Below are 16,223 nucleotides of genomic sequence, written 5' to 3'. Positions count from 1 at the left end.
TATTAATGGCGTCATACCATTCACTGTACGGAACTGTATGTACTGTGTCTTATCAAAATTCAGTGAGAGTCCGTTTACAAGGAACCACTTAGTAATTTTCTGAAAGACAGTATTGACAATTTCATCAGTTAATTCTTGTTTGTCAGGTGTGATTACTATACTTGTATCATCAGCAAAGAGAACTAACTTTGCCTCTTCATGAATATAGAATGGCAAGTCATTAATATATAATAAGAACAACAAAGGACCCAAGACTGACCCTTGTGGAACCCCATTCTTGATAGTTCCCCAGTTTGAGGAATGTGCTGATCTTTGCATGTTACGAGAACTACTTATTTCTACTTTCTGCACTCTTCCAGTTAGGTACGAATTAAACCATTTGTGCACTGTCCCACTCATACCACAATACTTGAGCTTGTCTAGCAGAATTTCATGATTTACACAATCAAAAGCCTTTGAGAGATCACAAAAAATCCCAATGGGTGGTGTTCGGTTATTCAGATCATTCAAAATTTGACTGGTGAAAGCATATATGGCATTTTCTGTTGAAAAACCTTTCTGGAAACCAAACTGACATTTGGTTAGTACTTCATTTTTACAGATATGTGAAGCTACTCTTGAATACATTACTTTCTCAAAAATTTTGGATAAAGCTGTTAGAAGGGAGATTGGACGGTAATTGTTGACATCAGATCTATCCCCCTTTTTATGCAAAGGTATAACAATAGCATATTTCAGTCTATCTGGGAAAATGCCCTGTTCCAGAGAGCTATTACACAGGTGACTGAGAATCTTACTTATCTGTTGAGAACAAGCTTTTAGTATTTTGCTGGAAATGCCATCAATTCCATATGAGTTTTTGCTTTTAAGCAAGTTTATTATTTTCCTAATTTCAGAGGGAGAAGTGGGTGAGATTTCAATTGTATCAAATTGCATAGGTATGGCCTCTTCCATTAACAGCCTAGCATCTTCTAATGAACACCTGGATCCTACTATATCCACAACATTTAGAAAATGATTATTAAAAATATTTTCAACTTCTGACTTTTTGTTCGTAAAGTTTTCATTCAATTTGATGGTAATACTGTCTTCCTCTGCTCTTGGTTGACCTGTTTCTCTTTTAATAATATTCCAAATTGTTTTAATTTTATTATCAGAGTTGCTGATTTCAGACATGATACACATACTCCTGGATTTTTTAATAACTTTTCTTAATATAACACAGTAGTTTTTATAATTTTTGATAGTTTCTGGGTCACTACTCTTTCTTGCTGTCAGATACATTCCCCTTTTCCGGTTACAAGATATTTTTATACCCTTAGTAAGCCATGGTTTGTTACAAGGTTTCTTACGAGTATATTTAACTATTTTCTTGGGGAAGCAGTTTTCAAATGCATTTACAAAAATGTCATGAAATAAATTATATTTTAAATTGGCATCAGGTTCACGGTAAACCTCATCCCAGTCTAACTGCTGTAGGCTTTCCCTGAAATTTGCAATTGTTAAATCATTGACTGAACGTACTACTTTGGAGGACTGTTTAGTATTGCTGAATGGAGCTATGTCATATATTGTAACTAGCTGTGCACCATGATCAGAAAGACCATTCTCAACAGGCTGAGCATGTATCTGGTTAAACTTATCTTGGTCTATAAAGAAGTTATCTATCAGTGAGCTGCTATCCTTTACCACCTGAGTAGGAAAATCAATAACGGGTGTCAAATTGAAAGAACCGAGTAATACTTCAAGGTCATTTTTCCTATTACCCTCTTTCAGAGAATCTACATTGAAGTCCCCACAAATAATAATTTGCTTCCCCCTGTCTGACAGATAGCACAACAAGGAGTCCAAATTTTTCAGAAATGGATGAAAATTTCCTGATGGGGACCTATATACAGTTACAATTATAAATGTGCCTTTATTTAATTTAAGCTCACAGGCACATGCTTCTATATGTTTCTCTACACAAAACTTTTTTGTTTCTATACTTTTTGCACAATGATAACTTTTGACATATATGGCAACTCCTCCTTTCTCCATATTTTCTCTCATTACATGTGCAGAGAGCTTATATCCACTTACATTTACCTTATCCATATCAGTAACAATGTGATGCTCAGACAGGCATAGTATATCTATTTCATTCTCAGCTTCTAAATCTTCTAAGCAAACCAGAAGCTCATCTACTTTATTCTTTAAACTCCCAATATTTTGATGAAATATACTTACATTATTTTTAATTATACTTTTATGAGAACCTTTCCTTATTCTAACATTTGCAGTACTCTCCTATCTGAGTTTCTCATTGTGCTTAGGCCTAGTTCCTATACCAGTGGTCACACGGTGTTCAGAGAGGCAGATTATGTCAACTGGGTTGGGTGACTTTAATTCATCAATGCAATTACCTAGGACTGAGATACAACTTGGTGGAGATAAAATTTCTGGTGATTGGTGAAAATTTATAATTGATAGCTGTGATTGGTGATCCAATGAGCTAGAATTGTGCTGTTTAATTTCTTTATAGAACGTATCATGGAAAGACAACCCAAAATGGTTTCGATCGATTTAGTTGATAGTGCGTATCTTATCCGCCCTGCGTTCAACTACCAGCCTAACTGCCAGTATATCCTACAGAAGACGTACACGCCCCAACCGCGAAGCGAACCGCTCACGTAACAATATTGTTGTATCTTGCTCTACACGTAATAAGGAGTTACCATTTTTCTAATTAGGCTTAAAATTTTCTTTTGGTGCCGATTAGTCTCGATTTTTTGTTGTTGTAATATTAGCGAGAAAATACAATTACCGCTATTATATGGGTCTCAAACGAGAGGCAACTTTAGTTTAAACTAGCTTCTTACTACACTTTTTATAAGCTGTCAGTCGCCACTTATTTCAGTTTCCAGGTGGAGCACCCCTGCGATGCGGAAAACTTGTCAGTGTATTTACTTCCGCAAAAGAATCCCGACCAAGGAGGTTGCTGTATGATGGACCCTCAGCTACAGCAGCTACAGGCACGACTGAGTGATAAAAATCGACAAGGAATGAAATGCGCTCAGAAGAATGGTCTGATACGTTGAAAAAAATACGGAGCTTGAATTGACATAGCTAATCTCTTTCAACAAACGGCCGCTTTCCTCGGCAAGTAATGACATGATATGATAACCAATTTTAGCCGTCAGCCTAGACGAGTTATTAGTTCAATTCCACCACTTGATGCGCACTCGTAAGGCATTCTAGTCAAATGGAACAATGAGTTTACATTAACTGCCTAGCTTACATAAACCAAGCAAGACTAGCTTTCAAGCATTTAGATTTAGACTACCGTGGTTTTCCTAAAATCGCTTAAGGAAAATTCTCTTCCCCATCCTTATCCAAGTCAAGGATGAGTTCCGTTTCTAATGATCTCCTTGTTAAACCCTAAAATTTCTTCCTCCTTCGTGCAATAGTCACATGCCTTCAGCTTTCATTAATTGAACCTCAGGTTCATTTCTGGTTAAAACTTTACAATTTTATGGGTGATGTCTGCCATCTTTTACATGTTCACTTTTGAAGTACTGGACAAGACAAATGACACACAAGATAACCAGAACTGCTTTCCATGTCATTCACCGTCTAGGCTAATATGATATTCGGATACTACAACTGAAAATTGTTTATCTCTGAAATTCTAGAATGCTAGACCATATCTTACTTAATTTAACGATTTGACCCACACTTCAAAACGATAGGTAGTAACAGACCTCCGTGCAGCGCAGCAAATACTATACATATATATTCCTACTGGTTGCCCATTTAAATAACATTTTTCACTCTGTAGGTCTATATCTACTTAAACACTCCTCGAGCCACTGGATGGTGCGTGGCGGAGGGTACCTTGTATCACTACTAATCATTTCCTTTCCTGTTACACTCGCAAATAGCGCGAAGGAAAACCGACTGTCTATATCATTTCTTACGATCTTTAAGTTTTCTTATTTTATCTTCGTAGTCATAAGCGAAATGTTCATTGGCGGCAGTAGAATCTTTCCGGGGTCAGCTTCAAATACCGGTTCCCTAAATTTACTCAATAGTGTTTCGCAAAAAGAAAGTTGTTCTCCCGCCAGGGATTTCCACTTGAATTCACGTGGAATCTCCATAATACTTGCGTGTTGAGCGAACCTATCGTTGACAGATCTCGTGGCTTGCCTCTGAATGGCTTCGATGTCTTCCTTTAACCCGATGTCGTGGGTATCCCAAACACTAGAGCAGTACTGAAGAGTGGGTCGCACTGGTGTTCTATACGCCGTCTCCTTCATAGACGAACTACACTTTCCCCAAATTCTCCCAATAAATCGAAATGGACCATTCGCCTTCCCTACTACTGCCAATATGTGCTTGATCCATTTCAAACCGCTTTCCAACATTACGCCTACATATTTAATCGTGACTATGTCAAGCAGCATACTACCAGTGCTGTTTTTGAAAATTACAGGACTGCTTTTCCAATTCATTTTCATTAACTTATATTTTTTCTACATTTAAAGTCAGCTACCATGCATCACACGAACTACAAATTTTGTCCTAAGTAATCGTGTATCCTTCTACTGTCACTCAACGAAGACACCTTCCCGTATACTAAAACGTCATCAGTAAACAGCCACAGATTGCTGCTCACCCTCTCTGTCACATCCTTTAAATATATAGAGAGTAACAGCGGTCCTTGATGTACCCTTTATCCGAGTGGTGAACCAAGGTAGTAACTGATAGGCAAACGTCGAAATAACAACTGCTTATTTATTAAACAAGAAATGAACTCAGTACACAGTCTGCAACCGAAATGTACACATTGCAACCGAAATGTCGACCTTTGACGATACCAGGAGCACCGTAGGACGAAGCCAATGAGCGTCGAAGTGATAAGAGGGTGGAGGGGGGGGGGGAGGGTGTGTGTGCAGGAGGGGCCCCGTGGAGAAGTAACAACACAGTTCCACTATGTTAGGAGCTCGTGGAGAGGCAACTGATAAGCGGCCACGTGCCGTAACGACACGTTCCCAGGAGGCTGCTTACTCGTGGGTAGTCAGCTTGCAGATCCAGCGGAGCGGTGCCCCTGGACGCGGCTGACGGTGCTCACGTTAGGGTGTGACGGCGTCATTCCCTACTGTCCACAAACGCACAGACTGCTCACTCCCGCCCATGGTTCCCAGCTTCCGGTACTTGAACAACATACCAGAAACAGAATTAAACACTCCAATCATAGCAGAGGACATAAGCAAGCACTTCACAGCAAACGCAACACATCGCCTGGCCACGACCCCTTTTTCTCATCACTGTTGTAATCCGGTACAAGTATACCACTAACCTCTCCACAGGCTACTATTCCAACCTGTGGAAAATCTCCTAAATCCTACTTCTGCTTGAACCAAACAAACACCTCGTATTGCACAATCTGCCTCACCACAGTGTTTAGCACGGTCTTTGAATCCGTTCTCTCCCGACGCATCCACCGACATTTACACGAATTCCATCTGCTTCCATTACACTGTGTGACTTCCGTCCCTCCTTCTCTGCTGATGATCAACACCTAAACCTCACCCATCTCCTATCCCAATAGCTCAACAACTTTAAATCCGCCATCTTTGTCTCCCTCGACCTAGAGAAAGCATATGACCACATATGGCATGCAGCTCTGCTTTTCAAACTCCAGACTAATGCACTTCCAGTCAACTATGTACGCCTTCTTGCATCCTTGCTCTACAATCGCCCATCATATGTCATTCTTAACAACACCAATTCCTGTAGCTTCCGCCCCACTGCTGGTGTGCCGCAACGTTCCGTTCTCTCCGCTCTCCGTTACACCTTATACATTGCCAATATGTCCAAGCCATCTCCTCCCATACATCTTCTTCAGCATGCTGACGACACCACATTCCTGCCCTCTATCCTACTATCCAGAAATTCCAAAACGTCCCTCCAAATCTACCTCAATGAGTTTACCTCCTGGCGGACCAATGGCTGCTGAAGATTAACACCTCCAAAACCTAGGCAATAATTATAGGGCGCACCACCCTCACCTCCCGTCTCCACGACTTCTACTTCACCATTTATGATCATCCCATCCAGCTAACTAACACTCTAAAATACCTTCGACTAACCTACAACTGGCAACTATTGCGGAATTCTCACCTACTGACCATCGAACAACCTCCAAGATGAGGTAGGGGCCGTACCAGGGACCGTACCTAGCCCACGGAGCATATCTGTGAGATGTGTGGCCGAATATGCAGGGGCACACCACAGTCCTATCACGCTTCCCTGGGGAATTCCTGACGTTGTCTCTGATGAACACTCTCTGTCGAGGAAACAGACTAGTTTCTATTTCAAGAAGTCTTCAAGCCACTTACAAATCTGGGAGCGTAATCCGTATACTTGGACCTTCGTTAAATGTCTGTAGTGGGACCCTGTGTCAAAAGCATTCCGGAAATAGCAGTAGTAGTGTTTAATGTCCCGTTGACAACGAGGCCATTAGAGACGGAGCGCAAGTATGGATTACGGAAGAATGGGCAAGTAAGTCGGCAGCGCCCTGTCAAAGGAACCATCCTGGCATTTTCCTGAAGCGATTTAGCGAAATCACGGAAAACCTGGCTAGCCGGACGCGGGTTTGAATCACTGCGCCACCTCGCTTGGTATGACTATGGAATCTGCCTATTGGCCATTATCCATGATTTGCAGAACATCATATGAAAGAAAGGCAAACTGAGTTTCACCAGTGATGCGTTATGAATCCACACTGATTTGTAGACAGAAGCTTATCCGTCTCAAGAAAATTTATTATTATAGAATTCAGAATATGTTCAAGAATTCTGTAGCAAACTGATGTTAAGGATATTGGCCTATAGTTTTGGGTGTCCGTCTTTTTACCATTCTTATATAAGGAGTATCTGTTGAGAGGCCAGACAAACTTGTAGTTCCTGAAGAGAGGCAGCAGTCTTTTCAGTAGTTGCAGGGGCAACAGACTGGATGATTGACTGATCTGGCCTTATAACATTAACCAAAACGGCCTTGCTGTGCTGGTACTGCGAACGGTTGAAAGAAAGGGAAACTACGGCCGTAATTTTTCCCGAGGGCATGCAGCTTTCCTGTATGATTAAATGGTGATGGCGTCCTCTTGAGTAAAATATTCCGGAGGTAAAACAGTCCCCCATTCGGATCTCCGGGCAGGGACTACTCAAGAGGACGTCATTATCAGGAGAAAGAAAACTGGCGTTCTAAGGATCGGAGCGTGGAATGTCAAATCCCTTAATCGGGCAGCTAGGTTAGAAAATTTAAAAAGGGAAATGGATAGGTTGAAGTTAGATATAGTGGGAATTAGTGAAGTTCGGTGGCAGGAGGAACAAGACTTTTGGTCAGGTGAATACACGGTTATAAATACAAAATCAAATAGGGGTAATGCAGGAATCTGTTTAATAATGAATAAAAATATAGCAGTGCGGGTAAGCTACTACAAACAGCATAGTGAACGCATTATTGTGGCCAAGATAGACACGAAGCCCACGCCTACTACAGTCGTACAAGTTTATATGCCAACTAGCTCTGCAGACGACGAAGAAATTGAAGAAATGAATGATGAAATAAAAGAAATTATACAGATAGTGAAGGGAGACGAAACTTTAATAGTCATGGGTGACTGGAATTCGGTAGTAGGAAAAGGGAGAGAAGGAAACATAGAAGGTGTATATGGATTGGGGCTAAGAAATGAAAGAGGAAGCCGCCTGATAGAATTTTGCACAGAGCACAACTTAATCACAGCTATCACTTGGTTCAAGAATCATAAAAGAAGATTGTATACTTGGAAGAATCCTGGAGATACTGACAGGTTTCAGATAGATTACATAATGCTAAGACAGAGATTTAGGAACCAGGTTTTAAATTGTAAGACATTTCCAGGGGCAGATGTGGACTCTGATCACAATCCATTGGTTATGAACTGTAGATTAAAACTGAAGAAGCTGCAAAAAAGGTGGGAATTTAAGGAGATGGGACTTGGATAAACTGAAATAACCAGAGGTTGTACAGAGTTTCAGGGAGAGCATAAGGGAACAATTGACAGGAATGGGGGAAAGAAATACAGTAGGAGAAGAATGGGTAGCTTTGAGAGATGAAGTAGTGAAGGCAGCAGAGAACCTAGTAGGTAAAAAGACGAGGGCTAGTAGAAATCCTTGGGTAACAGAAGAAATACTGAATTTAATTGATGAAAGGTGAAAATATAAAAATGCAGTAAATGAAGCAGGCAAAAAGGAATACAAACGTCTCAAAAACGAGATCGACAGGCAGTGCAAAATGACTAAGCAGGGATGGCTAGAGGACAAATGTAAGGATGTAGAGGCTTATCTCATGAGCGGTAAGATAGATACTGCCTACAGGAAAATTAAAGAGACCTTTGGAGAAAAGAGAACCATTTGTATGAATATCAAGGGCTCAGATGGAAAACCAGTTCTAGGCAAAGAAGGGAAAGCAGAAAGGTGGAATGATATACAGAGGGTCTCTACATGGGCAATGTACTCGATATTATGGAAATGGAAGACGACGTAGGCGAAGGTGAAATGGGAGATACGCTACTGCGTGAAAAAATTGACAGAGCACTGGAAGACCTAAGTCGAAACAAGGCACCGGGAGTAGACAACATTCCATTAGAACTACTGACGGCCTTGGGAGAGCCAGTCCTGACAAAACTCTACCATCTGGTGAGCAAGATGTATGAGACAGGCGAAATACCCTCAGACTTCAAGAAGAATATAATAATTCAGATCCCAAAGAAAGCATGTGCTGACAGATGTGAAAATTACCGAAAAATCTGTTTAATAAGTCACGGATGCAAAATACTAACGCGTATTCTCTACAGAGGAATGGAAAAACTGGTTTGGATTCCGTAGAAATATCGGAACACGTGAGGCAATACTGACCCTACGACTTATCTTAGAAGCTAGATTAAGGAAAGGCAAACCTACGTTTCTAGCATTTGTAGACTTAGAGAAAGCTTTTGACAATGTTGACTGGAATACTCTCTTTCAAATTCTGAAGGTGGCAGGGGTAAAATACAGGGAGCGAAAGGCTATTTACAATTTGTATAGAAACAAGATGGCAGTTATAAGAGTGGAGGGGCACGAAAGGGAAGCAGTGGTTGGGAAGGGAGTGAGACAGGGTTGTAGCCTATCCCCTATGTTATTCAATCTGTATATTGAGCAAGCACTGAAGGAAAGAAAAGAAAAATTCGGAGTAGGCATTAAAATCCATGGAGAAGAAATAAAAACTTTGAGGTTCGCCGATGACATTGTAATTCTGTCAGAGACAGCAAAGGACTTGGAAGAGCAGTTGAACGGGATGGACAGTGTCATGAAAGGAGGGTATAAGATGTACATCAACAAAAGCAAAACAAGGATAATGGAATGTAGTCGAATTAAGTCGGGTGATGCTGAGGGAATTAGATTAGAAATGAGTCACTTAAAGTGGTAAAGGAGTTTTGCTATTTGGGGAGCAAAATAACACATGATGGTCGAAGTAGAGAAGATATAAAATGTAGACTGGCAATGGCAAGGAAAGCGTTTCTGAAGAAGAGAAATTTGTTAACATCGAGTATAGATTTAAGTATCAGGAAGTCATTTCTGAAAGTATTTGTATGGAGTGTAGCCATGTATGGAAGTGAAACATGAACGATAACCAGTTTGGACAAGAAGAGAATAGAAGCTTTCGAAATGTGGTGCTACAGAAGAATGCTGAAGATAAGGTGGGTAGATCACGTAACTAATGAGGAGGTATTGAATAGGATTGGGGAGAAGAGGAGTTTGTGGCACAACTTGACTAGAAGAAGGGATCGGTTGGTAGGACATGTTCTGAGGCATCAAGGGATCACAAATTTAGCATTGGAGGGCAGCGTGGAGGGTAAAAATCGTAGAGGGAGACCAAGAGATGGATACACTAAGCAGATTCAGAAGGATGTAGGTTGCAGTAGGTACTGGGAGATGAAGAATCTTGCACAGGATAGAGTAGCATGGAGAGCTGCATCAAACCAGTCTCAGGACTGAAGACCACAACAAACATATAAGGAGTCACCTTTCTAGTCGCTTGGGATTTGCGCTGGGCGAGATATTCGCGACAACTGCAAAAGGGCCAATGCTGAAGAGTACTCTGTATAAAACTGATTTGGAATACCATCCGAACAGAGGAGTTATTTGTTTTCAATCCTCTCAGTTGGTTCACTACGCCAGAGATTCCTACTACTATGTCCTCCATACGGGAGACTGTGCGAGGGTCAAACGATCTTCCCATGTGAATGAGTTCATAAAATCGAATTTTAAAAATTCAGAGGTCACTTTTCAAACTATCAGTGAGTCTCCTGAATAAAACGGTACTCTTGAACTATAAACCTGTAGCAGTAAGACAATGACAGAATGAGATTTTCACTCTGCAGCGGAGTGTGCGCTAATATGAAACTTCCTGGCAGATTAAAACTGTGTGCCGGACCGAGACTCGAACTCGGGACCTTCGCAGGAGAGCTTCTGTAAAGTTTCGAAGGTAGGAGGCGAGGTTTTGGCGGAAGTAAAGCTGTGAGGACGGGGCGTGAGTCGTGCTTAGGTAGCTCAGTTGGTAGAGCACTTGCCCACGGAAGGCAAAGGTCCCGAGTTCGGGTCTCGGTCCAGCACACAGCTTTAATTTGCCAGGAAGTTTCAAGACAGTGACAGATATTACCTCCAGTTTTATGCCTCAGAACTGGGGGTTATGTCAACTAATAAACATACTTGGGCAGAAATATTGTTTCTAAACCGATGTATCAGTTCATTACTCTACTGCTATTAGTCATATTATACCGTAGTGGAACAACGCGATTCCTTCACTTGAACAATAGAATACTTTTACATTTTTCTCGTAATGATTACGATAACAGGATAAGAAGTTCTCAGACTAGCACAAATATCGCGTCGATTTCAAGGTTTTTCCATTGTATTGGTACATGTTACACAAAAGGTATTGACGATGATTCATGGAAGGAAGTCCCTAAACGGCCACCACAAATGAAAACATCGAAAAAGTGCACAATTTGCTATGGGACAAATGGTAAATTAAATTTGCATGAAACGGGTGATGTCATAAGCATGTTAGAAGAAGGAATGACAAGTTTTACACGGAGAATTAACTACGAGAAAGTTTCGTGGAACTTGAATACTGCATTGTTTAACGTTGGCCAAGAGAAAATGTGATAACAAATTTTGCAACAATTTCTGACAGCTTTAGAAAGAGTACAATTGATATTATGTGTCGCTCAATTACTGTCGATGCACCATTTATAGATAGGAAAGGCACAGAAATCCAAGCAATGAATGGAAGCTGATGGCCCCACCAAAAAAGGTGAAATCGGAATCATCTGCCGCAATGCCTGTGACAAGTATTTTCTGGTGTGCTGAAGGGCTGATTATATTATAGAAAGTAACAGAACATATTGTGAATGTCGTGGTAGTATTCTGCACCACGCAGATAATAATATGTGAAAAGTGGCAAATTGAAAGCAAAAGAAAAACGTCGTAATGCTACTCATCTAAGGAGAGTTTGTTAGTAGAACAATAATACGAGTAGCAGTAATGTTTTCTTATTTACAACACGAGTGCATGAAACACAGCACTGTAGTGCTTTTACCTTCCTTCAACTGAAGATGGTTGATTAAATGACCGGTGTGCATTTTCCTCTGTTTTCATTTGTTTAGTGTCAACTCTAGCAAGAGGTCGAGTTACGTTACTCCAGGTGCTTGCTCCACAAGCTAGTACAGGAGAGTCAACGTCAATGTTTGTTACGTTTTTAATAACAGGGTGTTCACGCAAACGTACACTGTGATAAGACATTTTTCCATAGGTCTTGAGGAGAGAAAGTGGATTATCGAACTACACTACTGGCCATTAAAAATACTACACCACGAAGCTGACGTGCTACAGACGCGAAAAATAACGACAGGAAGAATATGCTGTGATATGCAAATGATTAGCTTTTCAGAGCATTCACACAAGGTTGACGCCGTTGGCGACATCTGCAACGTGCTGACATAAGGAAAGTTTCCAACCGATTTCTCATACACAAACAGCAGTTGACCGGCGTTGCCTGGTGAAACGTTGTTGTGATGCCTGGTGAAAGGAGGAGAAATGCGTACCCTCACGTTTCCGACTTTGATAAAGGTAGGATAGTAGCCTATCGCGATTGCGGTTTATCGTATCGCGACACTGCTGCTCGCGTTAGTCGAGATCCAATGACTGTTAGCAGAATATGGAATCAGTGGGTACAGGAGGGTAATACGGAACGCCGTGCTGGATCCCAACGGCCTCCTATCACTAGCAGTCGAGATGACAGGTATCTTATCCGCATGGCTGTAACGGATCGTGCAGCCATGTCTCGATCCACGAGTCAACAGATGGGGACGTTTGCAAGACAACAACCATCTGCACGAACAGTTCGACGACGTTTGCAGCAGCATGGACTATCAGCTCGGAGACCATGGCGGCAGTTACCCTTGACGCTGCATCACAGACAGGAGCGCCTGCGATGGTGTACTCAACGACGAACCTGGGTGCACGAATGGCAAAACGTCAGTTTTTCGGATGAATCCAGGTTCTGTTTACAGCATCATGATGGTCGCATCCGTGTTTGGCGACATCGCGGTGAACGCACATTGGAAGCGTGTATTCTTCATCGCCATACTGGCGTATCACCCGGCGTGATGGTACTGGGTGCCATTGGTTACACGTCTCGGCCACCTCTTATTCGCACTGACGGCACTTTGAACAGTGGACGTTACATTTCAGATGTGTTACGACCCGTGGCTCTACCCTTCATTCGATCCCTGCGAAACCCTACATTTGAGCAGGATAATGCATGACCGCATGTTGCAGGTCCTGTACGGGCCTTTCTGGATACAGAAAATGTTCGATTGCTGCCCTGTCCAGCACATTCTCCAGATCTATCACCAATTGAAAACGTCTGATTAATAGTGGCCGAGCAACTGGCTCGTCACAATACGACAGTCACTACTCTTGATGAACTGTGGTATCGTGTCGAAGCTGCATGGGCAGCTGTACCTGTACACGCCATCCAAGCTCTGTTTGCCGGCCGGGGTGGTCTAGCGGTTCTAGGCGCGCAGTCCGGAACCGCGCGACTGCTACGGTCGCAGGTTCGAATCCTGCCTCGGGCATGGATGTGTGTGATGTCCTTAGGTTAGTTAGGTTTAAGTAGTTCTAAGTTCTAGGGGACTGAAGACCACAGATGTTAAGTCCCATAGTGCTCAGACCCATTTGAACCAAGCTCTGTTTGGCTCAATGCCCAGGCGTATCAAGGCCGTTATTACGGCCAGAGATGGTTGTTCTGGGTACCGACTTCTCAGAACTTGTGCACCCAAACTGCGTGAAAATGTAAGCACATGTCAGTTCATGCATAATATATTTGTCCAATGAATACCCGTTTATCATCTGCATTTCTTCTTGGTGTAGCAGTTTTAGCGGGCAGTAGTGTAAAAAATCTAGGGTACTATTTAAAAAAAAAGACGTACAGTTGAACAACTTTCGTAATGAACAAAGTTATGAGAAAGCCGTCATACTGGTTATTGTCCTCCTGGTAGGTAAAGAATTTTTGCTTGATACACTGTTTATTTTGCTTCTGTACGAAAAGTTATTTGCGGTGGTCAAGATAAACTGTAAACACTGTCATTAACACTAGAGGCATGCAGGTTATTCACAGATACGTACGTCGCTAGCAGTTATAGTGTGGAGGGTGAGAACGTACATACAGAGGGAATCTCGAATGTCTGCATCAAAATGCACCTGTGATAGTTACTATTAGCGAATCTGGGATCGGTAGTGGACGTGTAAGTCGTAGTAAGGGTTTAGTGGGTTTCTTACCGGAGGTGGTGAGCGTGAGCAGGAACTGCGGGTTGGTAGTGAACTTGCTGATGTCGTTGCGGCAGCCGCCTGCACTGCGCCCCGCCACCCATTCCCCGTGGCACACCTCCACCTGCACACAGGGAGCGCAACGCTTCATGGCGTCTGGCAGCGGCTCTGGGCTAGAGCGTATACGCAGGGCTTCCAGCTGCTCCTACCTGTGGTTTCTATGCAACCTGCAACGCCTTCAAAAAACACATCCGGCATTTTCATATTCTCTCGCTCGGTTAGCATAAATTATTACCCTTACAGAATAAATGAATGGAACCTTTTCGTAGGAAGTTTAATGTAGTGTAATGTAAATTTTGTACTGGGATACATTTGCGCTGGGGGCCTCAGTTTTCGAGCTGTTCAAAAGAAACGCTCTTGAAGTTTACTTTTGTAGGTTTGTTCGGAAACTACGGCCTCTGGTGAAAATGTATCGCAGTACAGAATTTAACTACATTAAATTTTCTACAAAAAGGATCTGTTCATTTCTGTTGTAGGACTAATAGTTTGGACGTACCAAGGGAAAGAAAATGAAAATCTTGCGTAGGTATTTGAAGACAATGCTGGTTGCATAAACCACAGGTAGGGGCAAAGAATCACCTTGAATAAAGGTACCACATATGACGAAGACAGATCGGTACATCCTACTATAGAGAGCCAAGATTCTAAGCAATGTTTCAAAGAAAAGGGTGGTAACAATGGCTGCACAAGGAATAGGAGTACAGCAGTTTTCAAAAACTTGGCCAGATGCGAGTAAGACTCAGCTCTGAGGGTTCTGTACAAACTTAATTACATATACATACGCTTCATCCATTCCAGGAACCAAGAATCTCGACGATTTTTGCCTGTTATTGACATTGATGCTGGCAAGACTTTGGCGCTGGGAAATCCAAGAATTTCCGAGAACTTTCGAACAATAAATTATGAAAAATATTTTTCCATCTGAAATAATTAAAAATTAGCCCTTCGTGAATATTTTTCCTTTGCCTGAATTGCGAAACCTTGTTTTTTTGCCAAATTGCATGATTATGGATAAGTGTGAAGTACCCTATAGGTTTTGATGACTGAGTTTGAGAGTATCAAAAGGTGTGACAAATCTTAAGATTGCAGTGATTTAAAAGTTTCAGTGTTTTTCACTACAAAGAAGTCATAGCTCACTGTATGTGACATAAGTTTCATCTTGAAACGTCCACCCATTCCTGAGAAAAAGTGACCTTAACAGAAGGACAGACAGCAAGACAATCGGATAATAAATGACAAAAAATGTTTTTTTCTTGCGAGAGAATAAAAATTAACAATTTCGGATTTTTTTTCTTTAGGCGTACTATGAAACCTTGCTTTTTGCCAAATTTCATGATTGTAGGCCAACTGGAAGCACCCTATAGATTTTGATGAATGAGTTTGCGAGTATCAAAATATGTCACATGAATGGCCGTATGTTTTGATTACTCTGACTTAGAAGCTCCAATTTTTTTACACCGCCAAGGGAACGTAAACTTCAGTATGTAACATAAATTTCAACTTTATACGAGGGTTGACTGAAAAGCACTGTGAGCATTGGTATGCGGCAGGTACTGGCTTGTTCCGTAGCCTCTTCTCTACAGCTCCAGTTGCCGGGAAGCCTTAGCATTGAACGTTTGTGTTGTTACTCTGTAAAGTATGGAACCCTGCGCAGACGGTCGGTCAATGCGATGTACGCAACGTGCAGTCATTGAATTCTTGACAGCAGATGGTGTCACCTCAAAGGAGATTCATCAGCGAATGAAAGCAGTCTATGGTGACTGTGTTGATGAGAGTACTGTACGTCGTTCGGCGAGTAAGTTTAAAGATATTGGGGCGAGAAGATCTGACCTGCGTGACAAACAAAGAGTTGAACGTCCGAGTTTCGGAAACAAAATGTTGACAGATTGATTCAGGACGATCGTCGTATCACACAGATAGAAATTGCAAGCACGGCAAACAAGGGTCCGAAAGGAAGAGGGAAATGTTTTCCTGCAACATGACGATGCCAAAACACACACTTCCCGTGCCACTACAGCAGAACTTCAAAGTCTGGATCTCACTAACGTACGGCATCCTCCATACAGTCCAGATTTAGCACCGTCTGACTTCCTCCTGTTAGCGATGATGAAAGACGATCTGCGGAGACATTATTATGCTTCTAATGAAGATGCTGACAGAACTGTGAGACTGTGATTGAGGAAACATAGTGTCGACTTCTTCCGCGACGACTTCCGAAAACTTGTTCATCGTTGGCAGAAATGTATCGAATTGGCTGGCCCGTTA

At 41.9% G+C, this 16,223-nt stretch overlaps 1 protein-coding gene across 1 annotated transcript in view; it reads right to left on the bottom strand.

Moving 5' to 3' along the window:
* The window catches only part of LOC126192850 (calpain-9-like), a 68,009-nt gene that overhangs the window by 12,425 nt on the left and 39,361 nt on the right, over positions 1 to 16,223 (bottom strand). Inside the window, exon 4 of the mRNA XM_049932640.1 lies at positions 13,911 to 14,022. Within this exon, the coding sequence (XP_049788597.1) occupies positions 13,911 to 14,022 (112 nt within the window). The remainder of the gene's footprint in view (positions 1 to 13,910; positions 14,023 to 16,223) is intronic.

The sequence above is a fragment of the Schistocerca nitens genome, chromosome 1 (assembly GCF_023898315.1).
Source record: "Schistocerca nitens isolate TAMUIC-IGC-003100 chromosome 1, iqSchNite1.1, whole genome shotgun sequence".
NCBI lineage: Eukaryota > Metazoa > Arthropoda > Insecta > Orthoptera > Acrididae > Schistocerca > Schistocerca nitens.
This window is presented reverse-complemented; position numbering and strand designations above follow the sequence as displayed.